The sequence below is a fragment of the Pithys albifrons genome, chromosome 2, assembly GCF_047495875.1.
Source record: "Pithys albifrons albifrons isolate INPA30051 chromosome 2, PitAlb_v1, whole genome shotgun sequence".
In the NCBI taxonomy this organism is placed as follows: Eukaryota; Metazoa; Chordata; class Aves; order Passeriformes; family Thamnophilidae; genus Pithys; species Pithys albifrons.
Window position 1 is genome coordinate 55,867,531 of NC_092459.1, and position 25,427 is coordinate 55,892,957.

The following is a 25,427-nucleotide window of genomic DNA, read 5'->3' on the forward strand; positions in this document are numbered from 1 at the left end:
CAGGCAATCGCTGTCAATCAATTATTTCCTGTTGCTAATTGACTTTCCATATTTTGCTTGTGCTGTTGCCAACAATCTAACAACTGCTCACCCATTCCGCCTGTTATTTTTCTGACTTGATACACGTACAGAAAAATTAACTTATTAAATTTACAATGCCAAACTAAGACAGCAAGCAGGCACAAATATACTACTTTTCAATTACATGAAAAATATTAGGTGAAAAAACACTTCTTGTTTTTTTTGAAAACCAGCAAAACAGCCAAAAAACGGGTAATTCTTTGCAAAACCAATTTTCTTTGTGTTCTTATTAGAAGGGGCATATTGGCGAGTAAAATAAACATATTCTGGAACAAGTAGTTATAAAGAACTAAGTAGTTTTCCCTGACAAAAAGACATTGTGATGGAAAGTTCAGAACCTGACACTTGCAATATGTGTCTTGAAATTCTATCTTGTCCTTGTGTCTTGGATATTTGCTCAGTTGTGTATCATCTCCTGATGCTGGTTTGACAGATGCAAATCTGAAAAACACAGTTCAGTCCACACAGTTTAATATGTCCATAAATGTCATGAGATTTCTGACTTCATCTTAGGCATCATTCCCAGACATAATGAAACAGTTTCATTTGTTTCTTTCATTAAGGATTTCTTGCATTTTCATAGTTTTAGTTATACTTCGAGTGCTAAATAAAACTCCCTGTAAGGATATTTCAGAAACTAAGATAATCACCAATTTTTCAATGGTTTTTAGACTAGTTTACAATGCACCTGTCATGTAACAGTGCCAGAGAAGTCCTCATAGCAGGAGCTGAGAAACAGACCTTCAAGTAGGCAGTCTAGTGTTAACACTGAGCAGCAATGGTCTTCAACAAGCAGCTTCAGGTTTTTATGGGGCTCCTGATCTTTTTTATGGCTACAGAAATTTTGCTGAGGATTAGAGATAATGCAAAATGAAATTGTTGCCACAACCACCAACCACTGGGAGAAAGTTTATATTGCAGTTTAAGAGTCAAGACTCAGCCAGCCTTGAGCTGATTATCACAGGCAACCTTGCAGGATGGTACTCCTCTGCCTACAAGCTCAGTCTGTGCCCCTGCAGTGACAGCAGCAAGGGTGTCCCCACTCTGTTTGGAGTGAGTGGATAATCCACTCATGCAACAAGATGCGATTTGCAACCCCTGTCACTAGCCCATAGTTCCTATTTGGGCCATGGACACTTCCCAAACTGGGGCCAGAGAAGAGTACTTGGTGTTTGCTCTGCTCTTTCTAAGAAACAAATATTTGGTGGAGACTTTAAGGTAAAAACTGTGAGTAGAAAGCATCACAAGCTCTGACATGCAGCAGCATGGAAAATTCCCTGTTTACCTTTTCCTCCTACTACACCATTTATGTTCATTTGTCTTCACTGCAGCCACTAACAACTGAACAGCAAATTAAAATTGAAAATATCAGATGACTCCCTTTACAGATAAGGTCTGGAAACATGAAGCTGGTGTTATTGCTGTTCTCCCTTGACATTTGGTTAGCCAGCTTGATTCAGTCACAGCTGGAGCTGGCAGCTGTGCTGGCAACAACCCTGTCTTCCTCAAAAGCTTCCTTGGTCTCTGTTGAAATGGCCACAGTCAATTCTTTGGAATTTGGATTTGAAAGCTCAGTAATCCCTGCAATTAATTCATTGCACAATGATGTCTTTTGTCACAGATTTCTTAAAATGGCATTGGACTGCTATTTAACAACCTCACCCCAAAGAGATCAAGCAGCTGTGGATTTCTGAAGGCTTCACATTGGAAATGCTTTGTCTCTTTCACCCTGTATTCAACACATTTCTTCAGATTCATCTGATATATTCAGCATCAAAACTTAGTCCCTTTTGGCTTTCTATTCTCCTCTTGTGTTGTGTAGAGCACTTTGATACCCTGTCAATCAGCTGAAATGAGCTTACCTCTCACCAGTAGAGGTTAATTATTTTCCATGCTGGTTAATTATTTTCCATGCTTAGCCTGAAGCACCTTAACTATTTGTGTTGTCACAGGAAGAAATTATAAAATTGAGGGTGTTTCATTTGTACACAGGAGAGTAACTGTTAATGAATAGTTAATGAATTAACAACTCAGAAGTTAACTCTTTCTGCAGAATATCCTTTCTTTCTATGGAAAAAAGATACATTTCTGTCTGTAATGTAGTTATACATAATTTCCATTGAATAATCAATATACAACCCATACTATTCATATTTGGAGTAGATGAGTTACACAGAACAAGAAAGATTTCTATTTCACTCAGTCTTAAAATTAATCAAAAAAAATCTTTCTACATACAAAACCATGAAAATGAAAAATAAACTTCTTGTTATTTGTATAAAAGCACCTGTAAGCTTCCAATTTTACCAGACTTTTTTTTTGAGGGGGAAGGCATTTTCTTTCCTGCTAGTGTGACTAGAGGCAGAAAGAAAAAGAATGTTTTAAGTTAAAACCATGTGATTGAAGTATCTTTTCATGTTTATGAAGAAAAAATTGAGACTCTTACTGCCACTTGTGCTAATTATTAAGGCCACATTCACTGAAAAAAAATTCAAACCCAAACAATTGGGCTATGCCAATTTTCATGAGAGTTTTAAAATTATAAGGGAATCAGTGTTCGATTTTACAATTTTTAATAGTTTGTATGTCAAAAGCCTTGAGCATATAATAAATCAGCTGCTCAGTTGGACAGTTGTTTGAAATGTCACATTAGTGGAATAAAAGAGATTCTTAATGCAAACTCAAGAGCTTAGGTCTCCTAGTTTCCGTTGCCTTTTTCTTTCTTTAGGAACCAAGCAAAGTATTAGTGTAGAAATTCTCAAGACTGCACCTATGGAACCTTATAAGATCACAATAAGCATATGGAGGCAGCTTTGCAGTCATCTTCAACACACTGTGAGCTGCAGTAGCACTCCAGACTGGCAGTTAAATAAATGCTGTATCTTTGCCATTATTTTTAAAGGAAAGATGTAGTGACACCTTCATCTTGCTGAAATCAACTGAAATAGAAAACAGAGCAACAATATTTTGACAGGGTTCAAAATAATTTCCAAAGGAAAATTTCATTTCACTGTAGCTATTATTGAGAAAATATGGATTTTTGTCAAAAACTGAGTACACTGACAGTTAAAATAAACCTAACATAGGCTCCTCAAGCCCTAGGAAACCAAAACCACCATCATATTCAGAAGTGAAAGACAAAGCCTAATGTCAATATATATATCTGTATATAATAACTTATAGTACATTAAAAAATGAGATAATTTCAGCAATTTCAAGCTTAAGCATACTTTGCAAGTCTTGATGTTACTGGACACTTCCACATCTCTTAGAGGAAGGAAGAATAACCCATCCCCGGAGCCAGTCCCTGCAGTCACGGCCATACCTACGCACACCAAGCAACACGTCCTTCCCCACGGGCAGTCAGCGTGGGTGCAAACGACCGTGGCACACCCTTCTCTTGCCAAACAAGCAGGGTTGAATTTAACGGGAACGAGAGGCAGGTGACACCCTGGAGCCAGATGGTGCCTGTTCCAATACAGAGCACCCAAACATGAATTTCACTCCAGCAACGCTGCCCCTCGAAGCACGGCCCAGCCTGGGGGAGGTAAGCCCAAGACACCCCAAAAGAGAAGCGATGTCCCCTGGGTGGGCTGTTGTGTGGGCACCCAGCGGGCTTATTGCCCCGCGTAGGGGATTTCCGTGGGTGTCCCGCGGGCACTTAAGGACGGGAGGGGAAAAGACCTCCTTGGGAAAGGACGAAGAACTGCAGGGAGGGAAGCACTGTCAACTTGAGAAGGAGGTGAGCAGCCGGCAGCGCTCTGGGTGCCAAGGGGAGATGGGGGCAGGAGCAGCACCGGGAGTGGCACCGCCGCCCCCGCGCACACCTGTACTGCTGCCGCCGCCGGGCGGCTTCGGGGAACGCCACCGACTCCACGCCCTTCCCGCGGCCAGCTCGGGGAGCGGAAACTTTCTCCGCTCTCCCGCGTAAACACAGCCCGACGCCTTCCCCCGGACGCTATTTCGGAGCAGCGTGATGTCCGCCCCTCCCACACCGCCTCCTTGCCCTGCCCGCAGGGAGGGGCGGCCGCGGCCCGCCCTCACCTGCAGGGAGCGGGCGGAAGCCGGGGCGGCCGAGGCGGAGGGACCGATCGGGCGGGCAGGGACGGACGGAGGGACGGGAACATCCCGCTCCCTCCCCTGCGCCGCGGCTGGCGGGACAGCGGGGGCCGCTGGCGGACGGGAGGGGCGGGGCGGGACTGGACCGGGCTGTCGCGCTATTAATAGTCGTGTCCAGGCGGCTGTAGGATAGAGCCGCGGGTACCATGCAGGGGAATGGGCAGCAAGCGGGGAAGGGCCACGAAGAGCACCTGGATGGGAACGGGGCGGCTGACGGCGGGCTGCCGGCTGCGGCTGTGCCTATGCTGCCGGCAATGGAGGTGGCCGAGGAGCCAGACAGAGCTCCGGGCGGCAGGAGCAAGGACCCCAACACATACAAAGTACTCTCCCTGGTAAGCACCGGGGCGGGCAGGCGGCGGTGCCGGTCTCAGCTAGCCGGCGGGTGCGTGGGCAGCGGCGCGGTGGGACAGGTGTTTCGCCCCAGGTTCCCGCAGATGGGAGGTGAGCCCATGGCGGGGCCTTCGGAGCCTCCCGGTGGCATCGGAAGAGGGAGATCCCCTCTGCAACACGGGCTCCTTGGGATGTCCAGGGCAGCAGTGGTGCGGGATTGTTTCTTTCCTCCCACTTCGGGAGTCAGCTTCAGGCAGGAGCGTGGCACTTGCGTATAGACAGCGACCTGCCTGAAAGAGGCATTCGTAACTCTTCTCTTGATTTATTTTACTCTGTTGACAGTGCTCAGCGTTGAATCTTTCTAATTCTTTTATGGTGTTAATGGTTGTCCCGTCTTCCATCACGTGGTTTTAACTGTTTGCTGTTGGGAGAACACCAGGGAAGACAAAACCAGGTTAAAGTAGAAAAACATGGCTAGGAAATCAGAAAAAGGCTCAAAAGCCAAAAGGACAAAGGAAATGTAAAAACTTGCCTTTCACTGAATTTGAGGTTCTGTGGGTTGAAAGTTTGCCTCCAAGAACTGCTTGGAGGCACTTTTGGTCCTTGTTTGGAAGCCCCGGTTGCCAAAGCCATTGTTAGCAGGTAGGTCACTTTCCAGTTTTAGCCACGCTGCTGTATTATAATTATCTTCCCTGTAGAGATGTGAAAATAAGACCTTCCAGGCTGCCTAGGGTGATCATTATGAGACTAGAATCATTATTAAGGTGAAAGAACTTTGGTGTTCTTGGAAGGAAGCTTTAGGGGAACTACAACAGGTTCATTACATATATATCCATAAGTAGTCCTCTTTCAATATGTTAAAGCATGAGGATCAAGGTGCCTTTTCGACTTTACCTATTACTTTGTAATCTAGTTACTGTTTCAAATGAGCAACCCACCAATATCATTGTGACAATGTGTTGGTTGTACTTCCTGCCATAGGGGGTGGTAAGTTGCATTTCCAAGTTTGTCAGAATGTTACAAGAAAAATACAAAAATTCCTGCAAAGGTTTGTGACAGTTTCTACGCAGAAGATTTTTTGGCAGTTTTTCTGATGAAGAGTCACCTTAAATAAAGTCTGTGTTTGTAATTAGTTTCATTGTTTCATTGTCTTCTGGGGAGGTTAAGGTTGTGCTGCAAAAGCCATTGTAGTTGGATGGTGAAAACAGGTCAGCTTTGTTCAGGCTTAGAAACTAATAGCGGAAAATACTCTTCAAAACCTAATGTTATTGCTCTGAGCATTTAGGCTCTAATATAACAAAATGGTTAGAGATACATAGCCAGTTAAAGACTGGAGTTGAGCACATGTTAAAATATTTGCAGGTTCTGTGACTTCTGAATTAAGTTGTTTTTTTCCAAACCATAGCCATTGCCTGAGAACTGGCAAAAGTTTCATCCTGTGTTGAGTGAAGTACAGGTCATCTATACAGAAATAATTTAAAACTTCTAAATGTAAATGATCATGCACCTTTTTTTTTGGAGATTGCAAACACTGAGATAATGTAGAATATTTAGAGAGAACTGGAAAAACTTTATAAATACTCCTGGTGATATTGGATTGAGTAAAACAAGACTATATTTAACGTAAATGTGTTAGAAGTGGAAAACAGGAGTTGGAAATAAAAGTTTGTTCTTTCTCACAAGCCATTTATGAAACAGTAATGACATTCCAATATAAGAAATAAGTGAATAAATTTATCTTCTTGCTGTTTATAGTTTCCTGTAGCAATGTGAAACTATTAAAGTCTCCAGATATAGGTAAACCTTCTTTGCCTACGTTTACCCTAGTTGTATGCACTGTTTTTTTCCTTTATTTGGATAGATAAAATCTGGTTTCAGGTAAGTTTATGTTGAAATTTTTGTAAAAACTGAAGTGTGTATTTCTGCTGATTAGTGAGTACTTGAATTACTGTTATTTTTTTCTGGAAAGCAGAAACTGGCCTGCATTCTCCTCATCCTTTGCATGTGTCTGCCACCTGAGCAATTTGTGAACACAGCCTCAATGTTCCCGGCATCTGTCCATGACCAAATCTCACCCTATTACAGAGGAACTGCTGAGTTCCCATGTGCCAAAGGTTACAGCCCCCTGCGCACTCTACCCACGTGTTTTGTTGATTGTTTCAGAAGCCTCTGTGTTACATGGCAAGGCTTAGTTGTTAACAGAGTGGTTAGTTGAGGCAGAATGTAGGTAATTAAGGAAGTGGTAGAGGATCACCTTCATTTCTAGCAGTGCTTGTTGTGGCAGACATAACTTTTAAGTTCAGTGGCAGGTTTTCATAGCATGTAGGCCACTCTTCTGTTGCTGCTGCACAAGGGAGGATTTTGTAAATGGTTGGACAGGCCTACAGGGATTTACTAATCCACAGTGCTTCCCTAAGCACCTAAAGCACACCTTTTCATTTACTATCTTGCCACTTTTCTGAGCTTAAACCTTTGTCCATCAAAGCCCAGTGAGCTGTCTGCCTGTCTGTAGTTTCTCCAGGCTCACTCACTGCTGTTGTGCGACTGAGCAGCATAGTACTGCCCAAGAGCAGTGTAACCTTTGCTTCAGTTTGAGGTTTTCTATCCCTACTTGCCAGTAACAATCAGGCACTGCATTTTGGTCTGATTCATTCATTCCATTAAAATAAAGTTTTCCATGCATCTATAACAGCTGAAATGTTGAGAGGAAAGAAAAGTAATAACGTAGAGAATGTTCCTTTTTGATGGTTTCAGACTTTCTTTGTCAGAACTGGAAAGCTCATTTCAACTGACACTTTGGTTAGTAAAATTCTTAAGGAGTTTTTTGCAGCTTGAGAATTCCTGAGTAGAAAAATTTACTAAAAAAAATTCAGGTAACGTCTAAACTGACACATTGAAAGTGTGTGTTAGCCTTCTCTAAAGAGTAATTCAAGCATTTCAGAGTGCATAAAGATAATAAAATGTGAAGATTTTAAAAAATGCTGTAGGAATACAATTAAAAATATTTTCAAGTCCATAAATTTTTTCCTTGTACTTTTTTATTCATTAAGCCAGTCCAGTTTAGCCTTCCCTGCCCCCGCCCAGGGCTAAAGTTTTATGGATGTCCCAAATACTAAACAGTGTTCTGAAATCTTTTGCTGAATTGCTTTCTGCAATTTACTGAGAGGGTAACTAAACTTCAGAAAATACCTGTGAATTAAAATGGTCTTATTTAAAATATTAAGACAGAGCAACTCTTGGTGCCTACTCTGAGAAGGATGCTGTGTTTTCGTGCTGGTTGCAGATGCAGTGGGAAGCAATCCAGGATATGTGGCTGCACTCCTGTAAGATTAGTTACTGGTTTTTTTGTTTGGACGGCTAGTGAACCCTTTATTGCCTGAGAATCAGATTAAGGCAGTGGCTAGGACAAGATCTTGTAATCATCTTCAGACTGAAAACAGGGAAGGATACCTTAATACAAATTACATCCTTAGAAGGCTCTGCACTGATTTCAGTTTTCTTTTTATATAGCAGTGAAAGTTAAGTATGCTGGGCTATATCCAGGGACTGGTAAACCAGGAAAGTTTTTCTTTCCCTATACTAGCACTCCTTAGATTCCACATCAAACACTGTGTCCAGCCTGGGACCCTCCAATATAGGAAAGATCAAGTCAACTGGAGGAAATTCAGTGGATTGCCACCAAGATGGTCTGGGGCTGGAGCTCGTCATGTGCAGAGGAGAGGCTGATGGACTGGGGCTTGTTCAGCCTGGGGTGGAGGTGAGTTGGATGAGGACACCTAACAGCAGCCTTATACTGCTGAGGATATCATCAAGAAGATGGAACCAGGCTCTGTACTGATATGCACAGAGGAGTATTAGATGATAGCAATAAATTGAAATGAGAGGTTCTTACAGAATATGGGTGAGGAGGGCAAAATCACTATAGGAATAATTAAGTGTTGGAATGGATTGCACGGAAGGGTTATGTTGTCTTTGTCCTCAGAAGTTCTCAACAGCATAAACCCCTGAGCAGTCACATCTGACTTCAGTTTTGACTCAGTTTTGGGCAGGAGATTGAACCTAAAACCTCTTCAGGTCCCTTATCATATCATGCAATGATTTGCATATGAAGATCATGAAGTTTCTAGACCTCTATCGTGGGCAGGGTCACCTTCACTAGATTAGGTTGCTCAAAGCCCCATCCAACCTGGCCTTGAACACTGTCAGGAATGAGGCATCCACAACTTCTCTGGGCAATCTAAGTGTCTTGCCATACTCACAATAAAAAATTTCTTTTTACTGTCCAATATAGACACACTGTCTTTCAGTTTAAAGTCATTCTTTCTTGTTCTATCACTACTCCTTGTAAGAAGGGCATCTTTCTTGCAGGCCTCTTTAGGTACTGGGAGGCTGCTATGAGGTCTTTCAAGAGCCTTTTTTTCCCTCTAGAGTTTACAATCCAAATTTGTTCCACCTGTTTCCATAGAAGAGGTGATCCAGCTGATTATCTTTATGGCTCTTCTCTGGACCTGCAGGGCTATGCCCTCCTTATGTTGAGGGCCTCACAGATAGGTGCAGTGCTTCAGGTGGGATCTTGCAAGAGCAAAGTAGAGGGACAGAACTGCCTCCCTGACCTGTTGGTCACATTTCTGTTAATACAGCTCAGGATGCAGTTTGCCTTCTGGGCTGCAAGCACCCACTGATGGCTTATGTCCAGCTTTTCATCTATGGGAATGTCCAAGTCCTTCTTTGCAGGGCTGTTCTTAATGAGTCCTTTTTCCAATCTGTACTCATCTCTGGAACTGTCCTTAGCCAAATGTAGCATCTTGCACTTGTTGAACTTCATTAGGTTCCCACTGGTCCCTTTCTCAAGCTTGTCCAGGACCCCTGGATGGCAACTCTTCCTTCTGTTATGTCAACTGCACCAACTCAGCTTCGTGTCATCTGCAGACTAACTGAGGATGCCAGGTTGCTTTGAGCTTCTTATCTACTAACACCCTCAAGTCTTTCTCCTCAGGGCTTCTCTGAGTCTATTCTCTGCCTACCCTGTACTGGTACTACAATTGCCCTGACCCATCTCCACACATTCACTCTTGGTCTTTGTAAGGGCTTACCTTTCAAGCCTGTCCAGGTCCCTCTGGATGGTATCACTTCCCTTCCCTTCAGTGTGTTGACCTTGCCATACAGCTGGGTGTCCTTGGCAAACTTGCTGAGAGTGCACTTGTTCCCACTGCCCATGTCACTGACAAAGGTGTTAAACATCACTGGTCCCAGTAATGACCCTGAGGAAGGTCACTCCTCACTGATCTCTGCTTGGACATCAAGCCCTGGAGTATAACTCATAAGCGTGACCATCCAGACAATTCTTTATCTGCTGACTGGTCCATTGTCAAATCCATGTCTCTCCAGTTTAGAGAGAAGGATGTCATGCAGAACAGTGCTGAGTGCTTTGCACAAGTCCAGATAGATGATGTCTGTTGCTGTTCTCTCATCCACAGTTGCTCTAACTCCATTATAGAAGGTCACCATATTTGTCAGGCATGATTTGCCCTTAGTGAAGCCATGTTGGCTGTCACCTATGACCTCCTTGTTTTCCATGTGTCTTAGTGTAGTTTCCAGAAGCATCTGCTCCATGGTTCTGTAAATCTGTTTTCAATTGTCTATTGCTTAAGCTTAATGTGTAAGATCTGAATCCTAAACCACTGTTTATCATAAATAAATGTCAGTCTCTGCTCAAGGGAGAGTTTCTGTTCCAATTAATATCTACCATTGCTGCAGTGAGGAGAGAGTCTAATTATAGAACAGACATCTGTTGGATGTCAAGATATTCTGTGAGTCCTGAAAGTTTTCACCACTTCCTTCTAAAATAACCCGAAGCTGCTGACTTTCTGCTCATGCAGGGACAGATGGGTATGATATGTCATGATTTTGGAGGCAGCTGTGCATTTGTTTGGTTTTTTGTTTGGTTTGGTTTGAATTCCTCCATAGAGATAAAGATGTGGAAACAACTGTTTCTTACATAGGAGTCTGGAAGACTGCATGTCTGTTTGGTTGGTTTCATATTGATTGTTTTTCTTGTTTGATTGTGTTTGAGGACACACAAAGTTTTGTATAGGTTAGTACTTTTTCATTTTTTTTTTTAATCAAGCATTTCTGTACTCTTTCCCCAGAAAAAAAATGCAAAGTATGTGTTAAATTATTTAATATACTTGTCAAATTTACCTTACTTTCTCTTCTACAATTGCTGTTGGAGAAGGAAAGATGGGCAGCAGTTGGTGAGAGCAGGCAGGAAATTCCTTGGGCTTGTGAGAAGTAGTGTTGTTGCCCCAGACCCTTCAAAGGCTTGTTCTGCTCTCAGGTTTAGGCTCCTGAGAGGGATGTGATCACTGGATGAACTACTGTGTCCTTTTCCATTGCTGCTGTGTTGCTGCAATGTGATCTTGATTCCTGGTGGAAGGACTGTGTAGAAGTTGGTTTCCAATCTCATGGATTTTTCTTTTTTGCTTATCATAAGGCTAAGGAATTAATGTAATTCATGTGAGGAGAGGAACGACAATGACAGGAAGGTGTTCTTGCCCAAAACTTGTGATTCAGAACACAGTTATTGACTTCAGCCAACTTTAGTGTGAGTATTTTTATGAGTATTGGTCAGTTCTGGGTCGAAGGTTGGGTCACCATTGGGTTGAAGGACTGATTGTTGTCTGAGTTTGGGAGACCTGGTCACCATGTTCAATCTTTCCTCTAATCTTTTATTTTTTTTTCCCCTCAGCAAATCATTCCATTTCAACATTTTTGGTATTGTTTTGCTCTATGTGCCTTGGTTCTTTCCATTTTTCTGTAGGAAAAGGTGGTCCTTGCTGACATTGACTTGCTCTTACAAGAGTGCTGGATTGAGCTTAGATGGGATTTATGTGTTCCAAGAAATACCACACATCTTAACATTAATATTAGAGAGACTTACTGTTAGGTGACTTAATTTTTTTTGGCATCAAGCATCCTTTGGTGGAATATGAAGTAAAAAATGGCAGTGACAGGATGGCCTTATTTTAAATCAACTTTGAAGTGCTTTCAGTTTAGAAATATTAAAACAGTTTTTGGTCAAAATCCAATATTTTAAAATTTTGTGGGAAACTATTCCAGTGTTTGGAAACAAGGGTGTTTTACAGCTGTCTTCTGTCAATATTACAGCTCTCCAGCTCCAATGGTGATTCGATTTTAGGTCTGAAGACACAGTGAAAACTGGCATTTGACAAAACTTTTTTTATTGTGTTTGCTGTTGATATTGCTTAAACGCATTAGTTAGAATACAATTGCAACTATAAATACCAAAAAATTTAAACCATCAAAAGAAAGTTTGGGTTTGGTGAATTCCAGAATATATGACTTTTAATGTTACTATTCAGTCAACTCATTTTTCAAGGAAGACTTGGCAAATAATTCTCATTATACCCAGGGAGCTGTAAACCCAAAATTTCTTAATTGTTCTTCAAGTGGGTACCTTCATGCTGGATATTGAAGACAAAAATCATTGTCTTGCTCTCATGCTTGCTTGTGTGGTAAAAAAAAAAAAATTAACTCTGAAGGGTTTCCATGGTTAATTAGTATTGTTGCTTTATTTACACTTTATTTCACAGAGCTGATTGGTGCATCCTATCCTAGATGATAGAAGCTGATATGAAGTAAAAAATCTTGTCCAAAGAAACACTTACAGGAATTGAGCCTTTCTGTTTGATTGGGGTTTAAGGGGGGGTGGGGGTGGGGGAACCAAAACAACAGTGAGAACCCAAACAAAAAACTGAACAACTGAACAACAGAAAAAAACCCAAAAACCAAACCACAACTCTCCTAAATTCCACTTTTATAAAGATGTTCACAAAGGGAGAGTAGAGACCTCCTTTATTTATGCCTGTACTCAGAACTCAGTTTAAATTTTACTGCCAAATTAGGTTGAATTTGGGTGCACAGTTAAAGGAGTGATTGTGAATTGGCTTAAGCACACCTCAGCTTACTTTAAGCTGTGTAGTTTAGATACAGCTTTCTGCACAGACAAAGCAGTATGCCATTTAGCTAAATCTCCTCCTGGAGTACAATGTGTGCGTGAAGCCTGGACTCCAGCTGAAGTGTAAAGCTTGGAACATGTTGAAGTACACCCAGCTGGGTGATTGGTGCTTCTGTCAATGCTGCTGGCTGGTTGCCTGCCTGAGAACAACCCTGTTGTGCCTAGGAATTGGAGTGTGGAATATCTGCTGATAGATTAGGCTATACTGTGCTAGAATCAGCTCTTTGGTCCATTTGGGCAAAACAAGTGAGTGACTGGGGTCATGAGCAAGGTGAACGCACTACCCAGGCTCAGCCAATAGTCTAAATTGCCAGATGAGTATATAGTGATGAGACAGATCCAAGGTGAAGGAAGGAAGGCTAGCCGGTGAGTTAGGGTTGATAGAATGCTTGGCCAGGATAGACTTGACTGCAGTGTGGCTGCAACAAGGGAGACTGACTCTTCTGAGACTTTTTATTGAAGGGCTGTCTTCAAGGCTGTTTGGGGTTTCCCAAACAGTTCTATCAAGAGCTGAACCAATAGCGGAGAACTGGCCCAAGCACAGGCAACTAAAATCCTGGGAGTAGGGAGTGTGCTCTTTTTCTGAACACACTTCCATGTAGTTCTACAAGGCTCTGGGATACTAAAATAGTTTAAGTGAATTGGCTTTCTCTAAATTTAACTATTAACTTGCATTCAGAACTATTTAATTACTGTGCTAAAACATAGATTTCAGGCAAGGCCAAAGATACAAAAATTGTGCTAATCTTCCTTCCAGCTCCAGCTCTTCAAAAATTTTCCTTTGCATCCTTTCACTAATATCAGTAGGACTCCAGAGAGTAAATTCTTCTGATTCAACTTGCTGTGGAAGCTATATTTCTGTTACTTCCATCTGAAAAAAGGAGCAGAGGCTTTGAATGCATGAAAGTTATACAGAGTTTCTCACCTTGGAGCCTGTATTAGAAATTAATGAGAAAAAAAATTAAATATTTGCATTTCTGAAGGAACTGAGGTAAGCATGAACCTTGACTCAGTTCTGTTGTTCAATGGCATATAGGCAAATCAACCTATATACATTCTTTCCAATATGTAATAATGTTTGACCACAAGTTTCTGTTAAATGTTTTTTTGTTGTTCACAGAATAACAAAAGTATAGTGTTGTTACAAGCTGCTTCAACAAAAGTCAATAATCAAACCTGGCCACGTATATTTCGTTGTACTGTTTATCTCTGGTAAGTGGGCCAGTTCTTGAATCCTCTTTTGGCTCAAATACATTTCTATATTGTGAAGCATCAAAATTTGATAGTGTGCCTTTTGTTTTTTGAGGGGCTATATTCAAAGGGTGCAGAGATAAATAATGGCCTCTTTGTCAGCCCTGGTCTTTATTTTGGGAAAATGGCCAAAGGATTGAAGGCTGAATATGTGTTTGTGATTGATATCAGATATGAGCATGCTTAATAAAGACCTACAGTGAATACTGAAACAGTTGCACTTGATGATCTTAAAGGTCTTTTTCAACCTGAATGTTTATATGAAACCTTTTTTGTCCCAATTTCTTCCCGTACTGCTTTGTGGTTTGGCAATTTTTTTACACTCCTTATATTCTTACAGCGTTTTACAGATTTTCTTCCCTTGCTCTTTTAGGTTGCTGTGTCTTCCTGTGGAAGTTAATGTTGCTGTCAGGATAACAGTAACAATAATACTTGTGACAGAAAAATGGAAGTGAATATGTTTCCTTGGTACATTTGGTTGTATTATCTGTACCTAGTGGAGCAGCCCACTTTTTACACTGTTCTTGTTACAACTGTCGTGATAGTACTCTAAACTGGAACAACTTTAGTCTTGAAAAGGGATTTTTGATATAGTAAGGGCCTGAAGATGGTTGTAGGCCATACTTTCATATTCAGTTTTGTTTTTATTCATGAGTCAACTGTAGCTTGTTTTTAGTTGGCATAACTGAGAGTTTCTTCTCTTTCTATGCAACCATGACTTTGTATCTGCTTGCCACTGTGTGATTCATATCACATCTGGATGACATGTGGTGTTCTTTGTTCTGTGTTCTTAGCCTGCTGTGCTGAATACAAGAATTGTATTTGAAAGTGCAATATTTACTTTTTTCTCATAAGATCAGTTTTCAGTCCTGTTTATCCTTAGGTTTTTACAAAAATCTCTACATGGTGAATAAATAGCAATCAGTTGCTATCTGTTTTCTGGAAATTTGATTAGAAGTTGTCATTCTGCTTTTTATGTGGCTAACATATACTTATGCTTTAGTTTTTCTCTGAATTCTCCCATGATGTAAAATGCATTGAAGAACTAAACAGTTAGGGTAAAATGTGATAACAGCTCATGTGCTAATGACTTTTGGGAGAATAGGTACCTTTACTGTTGGGCAAGCAACAAATAAGAAAAATTAGATTCCAGCTGGAGAGTGCTAACTCTGTTCTGTATTTTTGCACCTTTTTTTTTTATTTGGTTTTTTCTCCCTCAAAAACAGATCCTTGAATAGTTTTGGCTGGTTTTTAGAGAGCTATAGTATGATGGTGTCTTCTGCTGATATTTCTCTGCTGAATGAAGATTTATCACTCTTTGATAAACTCTGTGAAGGCTTTTTATAATATCTTATCATGGACCGATCTACCTTTAAAACATTCTACTCCTTTGGATGACCTTAGGTTGCAATAGTATATAATAACAGTGTTGAGAACATGAAATAGAAAGAATGAGAGTAGACCACCTGTGTGCTGCAAAGGAAAACAATAATGCCTATATATTTTTAGGGTAAATCTTTTTAGCTCTGAGAAGGTTTTGGGTGTAAGCTCCAGCTTTTTAATCCACTGACTTCAGAGTAATTTAGTCACCTTCAGTGTTTCAGGGCAGCCAGGATCTGAGAGCCTCAGCAGCTTTCCCTCCTGCAGGCCTCTAGGTGTGGAATGTGGATCAACAGAAACAAGGCTTTGAAGATCATAAAAATATTTACAAATGTGGAAAGAAGAGATGAGTGGTGCAGGAAGGAGGTGAAGAGGTGATTCCACTTAATTCAGTGCTGGTAACTTTCTTTTTTAGGTGGTTTACTGAAGTATGTAGTTGTGCTGGCTGAATAAAGTATCCACTTCCTCTCAGTTTAGGGAACTTATTAAATATCCCCTGCTTTTGAATGAAACTGAGCTGTTGGCAGAGGGGTTATGCTTGTTTAAAAATAACTTCTATAAGCATGAATAAGTGTTCCAGTGCCCCAGCAAATGTAGATAAGGGGTTTTTTTCTTTATAAAGTATGCTTTCTGCATTTTTAACAGTCCTCTTTTAGAGACAGAAGGTGATCCTGTTCTTGCTTGAAATTAATTATTTATTACTGTGTTCTTAACACTTGAAGATGAAATTTTTCTCAAAGATCTTTCAGTGTTAAGGTACAGGTTCTTAGTCATCTCGTTCTAGGTGCACAAAATGTGAAAACATAGTATGCCTTCCACTGATCCTAGTGGTTTTGGAAAATTCCATGGGCTTTTGTAATTACTGGCATTACAGATCTGGTCTAGACATCCTCCCTTCATGAACAGATGTGACACAACTGTGAGAGCCAATCAATGGATATTAGACTGGAAAACCATTACTTTGCATTGTTTCTTTGATCATTGCGTAGTTCTTAATGGATGTGTCTTAAACCTTGGAGTGACAAGTTTTGTTGGCCATGGAATGAATGCCAGGGATGAACAGCAGGAGATAGAAAGCAACAGAGCACATGGTAGATAGAGTTCTTGAAAGATCAACAGAGAATGAAACTTAATTCAGTATGAATATTTCTTAAAAGAAGTATCAATGTATTCTTGGCCAAAGAAGATACAGAATAGAAGAAGGAAGCAAGGGAGATGGACAGTAGTATTAACTGTGAAAAGAAAGAGAGTAAAACACAATAGCAAAGGAAAGGGGACAGTAGCTAAGGCTAGTGAGAGATTTCTTTTTATGTCACTAAGACCTGTGAGGCATTGAAATGCCTCCCTGACATCTGATCCTGTCAGATCTCAGAAGCCAAGCAGGCTCAGCCGCAGTTAGTATTTGCATGGGAGACCTTCTGGGAATACCGGGGGCTGTAGGTTCTAGTCCTGAGGACTTCACTGTCACAGTCCAAGCTCGTTTGGCCGTGGCAGATGAACCTCAGGAGTTAAAGGGTGGGGCCAGTTCTGCGCACACTGTGCCTCACCTAAAAAATCCACTGCACAGGCTCGAAGGACACACCCACATGGGGAGAGCACTTCCCAAATCTTCATTCACAAAGACTAGCCACCATCATCACTAAGACTTCTACAGTTGATGAGTCTCTTTTGGATCTGGTCTGTATGCAGCCTGCATACTTGCTGGCTTTGTGGCCCTTCCACCCGCTCCCTAAAATCACTGCTGAGAAATTCTCTTCAGCTACAGCTCTAGAGATGACTGATGGAAGTGATTCTCCTCTCTGACCATGTTATCATATTTCCACCTACCCAGCTCAAAATAAAAGGCTTTTGAAATAAAAAGCTTTTGAAATGTTTTCAGGATTGCAGTTTTCCAGACTCTCAACCACCTATTCCCAACCACTATAATGTTTACAAAGCAAAGCTTTTATTGCTTCCTCCCACGTAAAGGAAGCAGCGATGGCACAGAGATTCATCCCTAGATGACAATGTTTTTGTGATTCCAAAACAAACTTTCTAAAAATTATTTTTAAAACAAAGAAGGACAATTTCTTCTCTGCAGTTGTCACTGTGTTGTTTTAAAAACTCCTCAGATACTATATTAAAACTGAATCTGACATTTTGTCCTAGCAATGTCTCAAAATACAGATCATAAAAAGTTCATTTTCTACTTTTGTGTGTTACAAGACCAGATTCTTTAATTTTATTTACCTTCCTACTAAATGTTGGATTCCCATATTTGTTCTCACTTGCACCTTTTTTTGCTTTCTCTTTTGAGTAAAAGAATATGGGTGAGAGAGAACAGGTAAGATTTCTTCCTGTTGTTTAAAAAAGACAGATTAAATCTTCAAGGCAAGTGTTAGGATGACAGTGTGGTAGTAGCTAGAGATTTGAATTTGGTGCTTGCAGCAGAATGCTGCAGGATGCTCAACAAAGTTCTTGTTAGTAAACAAGAATGCATGCAGCTACTTCTCTTTCTATAGATTGAAAAAATATATAATCTTTACACAGCAGGCTGCAGCATCCCAAACATGAGTTACCTGTCTGTAAAATTGTTGAGGTAACATTAGCAACCTATCTGCTTCTGTGAGGTCCCATATAGAATCATAGAGTGGTTTGGGTTGGAAGGGACCTCAAATACCATCTAGTTCCAACGCCCCTGCCATGAGCAGGAACACCTTCCACTAGACAAGGTTGCTCAAAGTCCCATCCAACTTGGCCTGGAGCGCTTCCAGAGATGGGGCATCTGCAATTCTCTGGGCAACAGTGATATGTTGCAACACAGAAAGAAGGAAAGTGAATTAGTTTGGGCTGCAGCAGTAAGATGTTTTTCTGTATCTAGGCAACCTTTACAACTAGTTTGAATGTTCCGCATCATCTGCAGAGCTGATAATCTTAGGGCCTTTCCACTGGCAATAGGTCAACTACTAGTGTAACATCTCTTGCTGTGCCGAGTCAGGACTACTGCTGTTGCTGGCCAGTATTAACTGCTCCTCATTGTTCCAGTAGAACATTTTATCACTTGTGTGGATAATATCCATGTGACTGAAGTAATTCAGGCTAAGGATTAAGCTTCAATTCAAGGCCTTAAACACTAAGATGCAATTGCATGGTATAGTCCACTAGATTAGAGTTGGCAGTCCTAGAATGTTGTCAGATGCTTTACCTCTAAGCTTCCCATTTGTGTAAAACTTCTTTATTAAGTGTTGAAGAAGGAAAGAAAGAAAAAAGGAGGGGTTTAGTGTTTTGCTTTAGTGTTTGCAAGTAAAATATCTGTAAGACAAAAGTTCAAGCTAGGGTGACTAATGTTAAGAAAACAAAGGCTTTAATATGTAGTGAGTCAATAGAGTTTCCAAATCTTCATTTATTAGTGCATTTAGTATTGCTTTTTGTAGTATTTCCTACCCAAGAGAGCACTCATGTGAACATAATCTTTCTGTTTTTGCTTATTGGATTTATGTTCATAGAAGCATAAAACTGAAAATCTGGAATGCAAAACAAAATCGTGATTTTTGAACATTTGGTGCCAAAATCTCAGGAATTGTTTGTGAGTAATTTCAAGAAGTTTTACCAGTTTTATGTTGAGAACTACTACAATGCTATCACTTTGGAGGAGATTTTATTTAGATTTTATTTTTGCGTTAGTTTGGTGTCACAATTCAATTCCTGTATTACCTACACGGTATCTCTATAAGGAAGTATGATAGTCCATTTAATGGCACCGCAATGTGTTTACCGTACAAGGATGCCTTGGATGGCATAAGTCCCATAGGTCATGTAGTTACTTGAAGACATGGGAATAAAGCTCTTAAAGAGTAGCTGCAGGTTTTGTTCATTTTAAAGCTTATCTGTGCTTACATGTCAGAGGACAATCTACTCCTTGATTTTAGTAGCAGGGCCTGGTGGTAGCAGAGAAGCAATGTATCATTGCTATAAAAAAAATCTTCTCAACTTGGCTTTTTAAAAACAAATGAATCAATTTGTAATTTCATAATACTAATAAATATAAGTTAAAAGGGCAATAATAGGCTTTGCTCTCTCCTTTGATTTTGCTGGGCTTTGAGAACTTGCATTTCACGTCTTACCTATCTAGCTGTGCACCTGCTATTATCTAGTTTATACTTTGTAGGTGAGATTTTAAAGGTCCAGAACAATGTACATTAAAGATAATATTGTTGATACTGACTTAGCAGAAAATGTGGTAATACTGCATGAGCCAGTGTGCTGGTTTAAAAAAGAAAAAAAAAAGAAAAAGGCAAGTACAGAGTTCTGCAGTTGTATTCATTTTTGACAGCTGAGTTAATGAAGACTTGCATCTTTCTCTAAGTTTTTGCATATCTGGGTGCATTGATAATGCTAGATTCTCCCCCTCCCCCCCTCCCATTATTCTTTCACTATTTTCCTTCTTTCTCAGTTCAAAGACAGATTTGAACTCAAAGTGCTTGTTTCTCTGCTGTACATAGTGTAAGATTCCAGACTTGTGTGGTTCAGAATTCTTGGCCAAAGATTCATCAAGTCCGGTCTATCATTCAATTTTTTTTCATGAATGATATGTTTAGGTTCAAAATTTGGTTTATGATAATATGTAGTTCAGAAACCCAGAGTAATATCCGAATTTCAATGCTACACATTGCATGTTTTCTTACTGTCTTTATTAACTGCTTAATGAACAAAATTGCATAGTAAACTACTATTGTTAAAAATAACAGAAATAGGTTTTAGTTACTGTAGTGCTTACAGTCTTTAAAAATTAAGCTTGAGAAATAAGTAGGTACATTTTAAAATGGAATGAATTTTTGGCACATGACAATGTGATTCAGGCATCCTACTCAAAAGTCTGACTTGGGAAAGAGGAGAAAAGGGAGAGACTTTGTGTAGGCATGTATGTAAAGTTATGGAAGTATGGCTTCAAAGAAATTTTTCCTCAAAAAGCAGACTGGAAAGGTGACATGTACATTCTCTCTACCCAAAGCTCCCTAAATACTTTTGTGGAAGAAAATCTGCATTATTCTGTTTCAGGACTTCTGGTAAATTACCTTATTGCATTCTGCACTTGAATAATACTCATTACTGCATTGTTGGCTTCTCTTTAATAACCGCACATACAGTAATAGTGAATATACTTTTTCTAAAGAGTTTAGGCACCAAATCCGATACTTAAGAAGGTTAAAAGAAATCTTTGTATTTAAGTAGGCATTAAATTGTGCCCTGAAATGCTGGGCAAGGACAATGTGGTGCTTGTTTGATAACTTTAATGAATCCAGAATCCAAAATGAACACAGCCATAGTTTCTGGTCAGTGCAGGATACTGTGGGCAGTCTTAATGTGACATGCCAGAGTTGCTTACTGTGGTGTGGACCCACATCTAGTGTGAACCGAATACTCAAAAGTGAGGAAAGGTTTTCCATTATTATAGGTATCACTTAAGGGCCATGCGTTCTGTTTGTGTTCTGTGGTTGTTGGCAAAACTTTGCTTCACCTTCTTAGAACAAACAAGGAGGAATGAAATAGTGGAGCAACAAAAGTTTTCTATAACATGGATATATGTGTAAGAAATAAAGAAAAAATATATCATAAGAAAAGAATGATATAAAAGAAATAAAGAAAGAAATGAGAACTACATGATAATATCTGTGTTAAATGGCTTGATAAGAAATGATATGCATAGGCCCAGTTGTGACAATATTCAAATCCTTGTGCTAGTAGTTGCAAATAACTACTTGTGAGAGTGAAAACTGGTGGTGAAAACAGAGAAATTAGCCTCCTAATCTGCATGTTTATAAATTTCAGTACAATTGTATGACATTACAGAGGAAATGGGAGATTTCAAAACCATGCAAGGGTAATTTAAGATTACTTTCTTTTCCTTCCTGTCCCACAGGTACTCTGTGTCTGCATGTTAACAACAATCCTAGGATGTATATTTGGCCTGAAGCCTAGCTGTTCAAAAGATGGTAACTCTTAATCCTTTTATTTAGTAATATCACCAGGGAATTCCTTTTAGTTTTGTTTTTTTTTCATTTTGTAAATTAATTTTCATGTTATCAGAATGCCACCCTTTCTTGCTGCAGAAGAGGATTGGATGCATTGCTTGAAGCAGTATCAATTAGAGGGGAATGAAAATACCAGAAAATAAGCCTCAGGTGTACTCATACTTGTGAAGTACTCACTTGAGAGGTAAAGTGATCCTGGTACTCAGTGTCTGATCTGGCAGTTTCCATGTATCCCAATTGTCACTGTGGTGGTGTCACATGGATGGCTTTTCTCAGTTCACCATAAAACCCACCCAACAACTTCTATTTCACGTTGTCCTGGAACATGTGTTTTTCATCTTTTCCAGTCAATTATGGGGAAAAAAAAAGTTGTTTTTAATACTGGTTAGAATTGTAGCCTGAAAACATTCCTTGTGGAATTCCTCTGTTTGTTTTCTGTCCTGAAAAATATGTGGTTTTTTTCAATGATGAAGTTTCTTCAGGTAGAAGATTATGAAAGATTTTTTTTTAAGAAATCAAGCTTCACTTTGTGAGCAACTATCAAGAGTAATTTCAAAGTTGATCTGTTGAACAATGATTTTGTTCAACTAAAATTCAGATAATTAATTTTTCACTAGAAGTAGTGTTTTTCTCATTTTATTACAGCTTTGCAATATCGGCTGATTAGTGTCTCCTTTTCCTAATATCACACACCTTAAGATTCTTGAGGAGCCAGATGATCAGGGATTTACCTCACTCCCTTCTGATGGTTGTACAGGATTAGACAGACCGACCAACTACTTAAGTTTTGTTAAGGCTTCACATCACTTGTTTCTGGTGTTTTGATTTTTGTTTGTTGTTTTGGTTTCCCCCCTCCACCCCATCCCCAGCAACTCCAGTCTGGTGGAAGAATGCTATGTCTTTTGTTTTTCTCCACATTAAAACAGAGCAAAAAAATAAGCCAGTGAGCAATACACTCAAGTTTGTACCTCTTATGTCTGCTTTGGAACAGTACCTTCATGGTACAGCAGGATGTGGAACTGGAGCTTCTTCAGTTCCTCCTTTCCAAGGCATGGACATGAGAGAGTTGCAAGTATAGGCAGTTCAGTCTAGATTCTAATTAATGTTTGATTACTTATAAACAGTGGTAGGTTATCCGACATGAAAGTGAAGATTAGTGTTCTCTGCAGAAGCACGTTGCTGTCTAGGGAACCCATAGTCAAAACTTAGGTTTGCGTTTCCTCCGACAGATCTTCCGTATTCTGAATGACTGTACTCATATATTCTGGTGATACAGAAAGGCAAGGACAGTCACAACTAGAATTGTAGTCTTTTGTTTTTCTTGTTTCTGCCAATAATGAAACGCCATGTTCCTGCTAAAACAGAACAGAACCCTTTGTTCAACATGATGAAAAAATACTTTTGTTCAGTAAGAGGAACTGTTTAGCTGGGTCAAGATTTTTCTTTGATTGTTTTTGCAACCATCTTGTAAGTTTGGCATGACCAACTTTGTTATTTCACACGCTGAAGTATTAGTTTCTTATGCATACTGACTAATTTGGGCTCAGCCACTGACATCTAATACTATCCAATATTACAGTGAAAACCTGCAAAGGTCGTTGCTTTGAAAGGACCTTTGGAAGCTGCCGTTGTGATAAAGATTGCGTCAAGCTTGGAAACTGCTGCTTGGATTACCAGGAAACATGTATACAACCAGGTAAGGATGAAAAAAAGCTGTGGGAGCAATCCTGCCTGTTCTGTGACAAGACACAGCTTAGAATATGTGAGTACTGCTGTGGTCAGGACTTCTTTCAGGTGGGCTGTGAGTGCAAAGGAGGGGCTACTGAACAGCAAAGTGGTTCTGATGCCAGTGGTCTCCTCTTTGTACTCCTTCCATTCATTGCATTTCTGGGTGGAGTTGCAGTGGTGATGGTGGTGCTGGGGACTCTTGTGGAAACATCAGGGCTCTGACACAGCTGCTGTTTTACAAAGACAAAGCTTATATTTCACCCAGTTGGACTACATAGGAGCTGACAGCTACTGTAGGGTCAGTCCTTTAGCTCTCCTGTAAGGAGAGAGGCTGAATTAGACTGCTGCTGCCCTCCCCCTTGGAAAGAGGAGGAACAACTGCAGCTTGAGGTCTCAGCCAACACTTTGTTCTTTGTCTGGTGGTGAGAGAACAGTGACTGGCATTGTCCCTGGCATCAGGGACAACTCCTACATTTTCAGGCAAGCCTGGAATAGAAGTGCATTCTGCATATTGTACTTTTCTGTCATTGCCTGCATGAAAAAGGGGAAGGATGGAGCAGCTCTGTGAAAGCTGCCATCTCTCCTTACCCAGCTGTTCAGGTCCCCTGCCTTGTTACTCCTGAGCTTGAGTGTGAAGCAAGGGTCATGAGCATGAATCAAGACAGGATGACAAAACAGATTGCACTGGTGGAGAAGGATTATGAAATGAGAAGCAGTTATCATGATTTGCCAGAAAGAAAAGGTCAGACAGAAAAAGGTGTGACAAATATCTTGAAGAAATTTTAGGGGGAAAGATGTTACTGTGGGTAGAACACTAAGGATAGAACTTGATTCATGTCTCTACTTTGATTTTGCCTTAATGCTTCAAATGCAGCATTCTTTTGAGATAAATATTTTTCTTCTTGCTCCTCTTTACATGTATTTGATTAATTTCTTGGTGAGATTACTTTGATAAATTTCAAATTCCGGTGTTGACTTTGAAAACCAAATGATCAAACTAAGGTCAAATCCTTGCTTCAACAGACTGTTATTCAAAGGTCATCTAATTTGCCTGAAGATTTTTGTTAATATATATCAAGTTGCAAATATAGTTGAGATATATATATGTGTATGTATATATATATATATAGAGTTGCATGGTGTTTACTCTCCTATCTGTTTCATTACATCACTTTCCCCCAATTTAAAAAATTCTTTAAAAAAAAAAATTGGAGAGTTTGCCTTAGCACTAAAAATGGGAATGAATTGATTTTTTTAAAAAATTAGCCTTAACATCAGTGGATAATCAAATTCTAGTTTCCCAATAGTATTGTGTAACTGTAACCACTATCTCTCACAAAAGTAAAGATATATTGATATTAGTGGAGTTACTGAAGTTCAGTATCCTGAAATGAGATTAACCTCCAGACAATGCTTTTGGGGATTTGTAATTGCTAGCCGTGTATGAAGATTGTTGAGTCCTGTTACAAACACTCAGATTTGGCTTCCACATCTCTAAGAGCTTCACTTAAGTATTCACTCAACTGGTAAATTAATTCATGCTTATCCATACTGAATGTAAAGGATGTATTTGTGTTTACAACTGATAACAAAATCATACCATTGTAGAATATGCTGAGTTAGGGTCCCATGAGGATCATGGAGTCCAACTCCTGGCTGTGCTGGCTGGGACACCCCGAGAATCCCACCATGTGCCTAAAAGCATTGTCCAAATGCTTCTTGAACTCAGACCCACTTGGTGCTGTGACCACTTCCCTGGGGAGCCTGTTCCAGTGCCCAGTCACCCTTTGAATGTAAAACCTTGTCCTGATACCTAACCTAAACCTCCTCTGACACAATTTCATGCTGTTTCTTCAAGTCCTGTTACTGGTCTCGAGAGTGAAGAGATCAGTACCTGCCTCTCTGCTTGCTCTTGTGAGGATATTGAAGACGATAATAAAATTTCTCCTCAGTCTCCTCTTCTCCATCCTGAACAGACCAAATGACCTCAGCTGCTCCTCATAAACCTTCCCCTCAAGGCCCTTCACCATATTTGTTCCCCTTCTTTGGACACACTCTAAGAGCTTAATATCTTTCTTATATCATGGTGCCCAGAACTGCACACAATATTCAAGGTGAGGCTGCCCCAGTGCAGACCAGAGCAGGGCAATCCCCTCCCTCAACCAGCTGGCGATGCTGTGCTTGATGCCCCCCAGGACACGGTTGGCCCTCCTGGCTGCCAAGGCACTGCTGACTCATATTCAACTGGTATTAACCAGGACCCCAGGTCTTCAAATGATACAATGTATTGAATTACGGCATTCAGCAAAATCAATATAGTTCAGGAAAAACAGAACCTCTACTAAGATCTGTAGTGAAGCTGAAATCAGTAAGTCTTCGTGTGAGCTTATCTGTAGAGTCTCAAATAGTGGAAGTGATGCCTGTGCCTAAGAGGTGCTGAACAAGGCTGGAGTGCATGATGGCGACTGGTAAAATCCATTGCAACTTCA

At 40.3% G+C, this 25,427-nt stretch overlaps 1 protein-coding gene across 5 annotated transcripts in view; it reads left to right on the top strand.

The window, feature by feature from the left end:
• Positions 1-3,579: 3,579 nt before the first annotated feature.
• Positions 3,580-25,427, top strand: part of ENPP1 (ectonucleotide pyrophosphatase/phosphodiesterase 1) — a 58,573-nt gene continuing 36,725 nt past the window's right edge. Inside the window, exons 1-4 of one of the 5 annotated variants that reach the window (XM_071549095.1) lie at positions 13,749-13,780; positions 15,416-15,573; positions 21,099-21,171; positions 22,790-22,906. In XM_071549095.1, the coding sequence (XP_071405196.1) occupies positions 21,114-21,171; positions 22,790-22,906 (175 nt within the window). In that variant the 5' untranslated portion in view covers positions 13,749-13,780; positions 15,416-15,573; positions 21,099-21,113. Of the gene's footprint in view, positions 3,629-4,179; positions 4,533-8,221; positions 8,288-13,745; positions 13,781-15,415; positions 15,574-21,098; positions 21,172-22,789; positions 22,907-25,427 lie in introns of those variants that run through there. The other 4 variants (XM_071549096.1, XM_071549093.1, XM_071549094.1 and 1 more) reach the window with 4 other exon arrangements.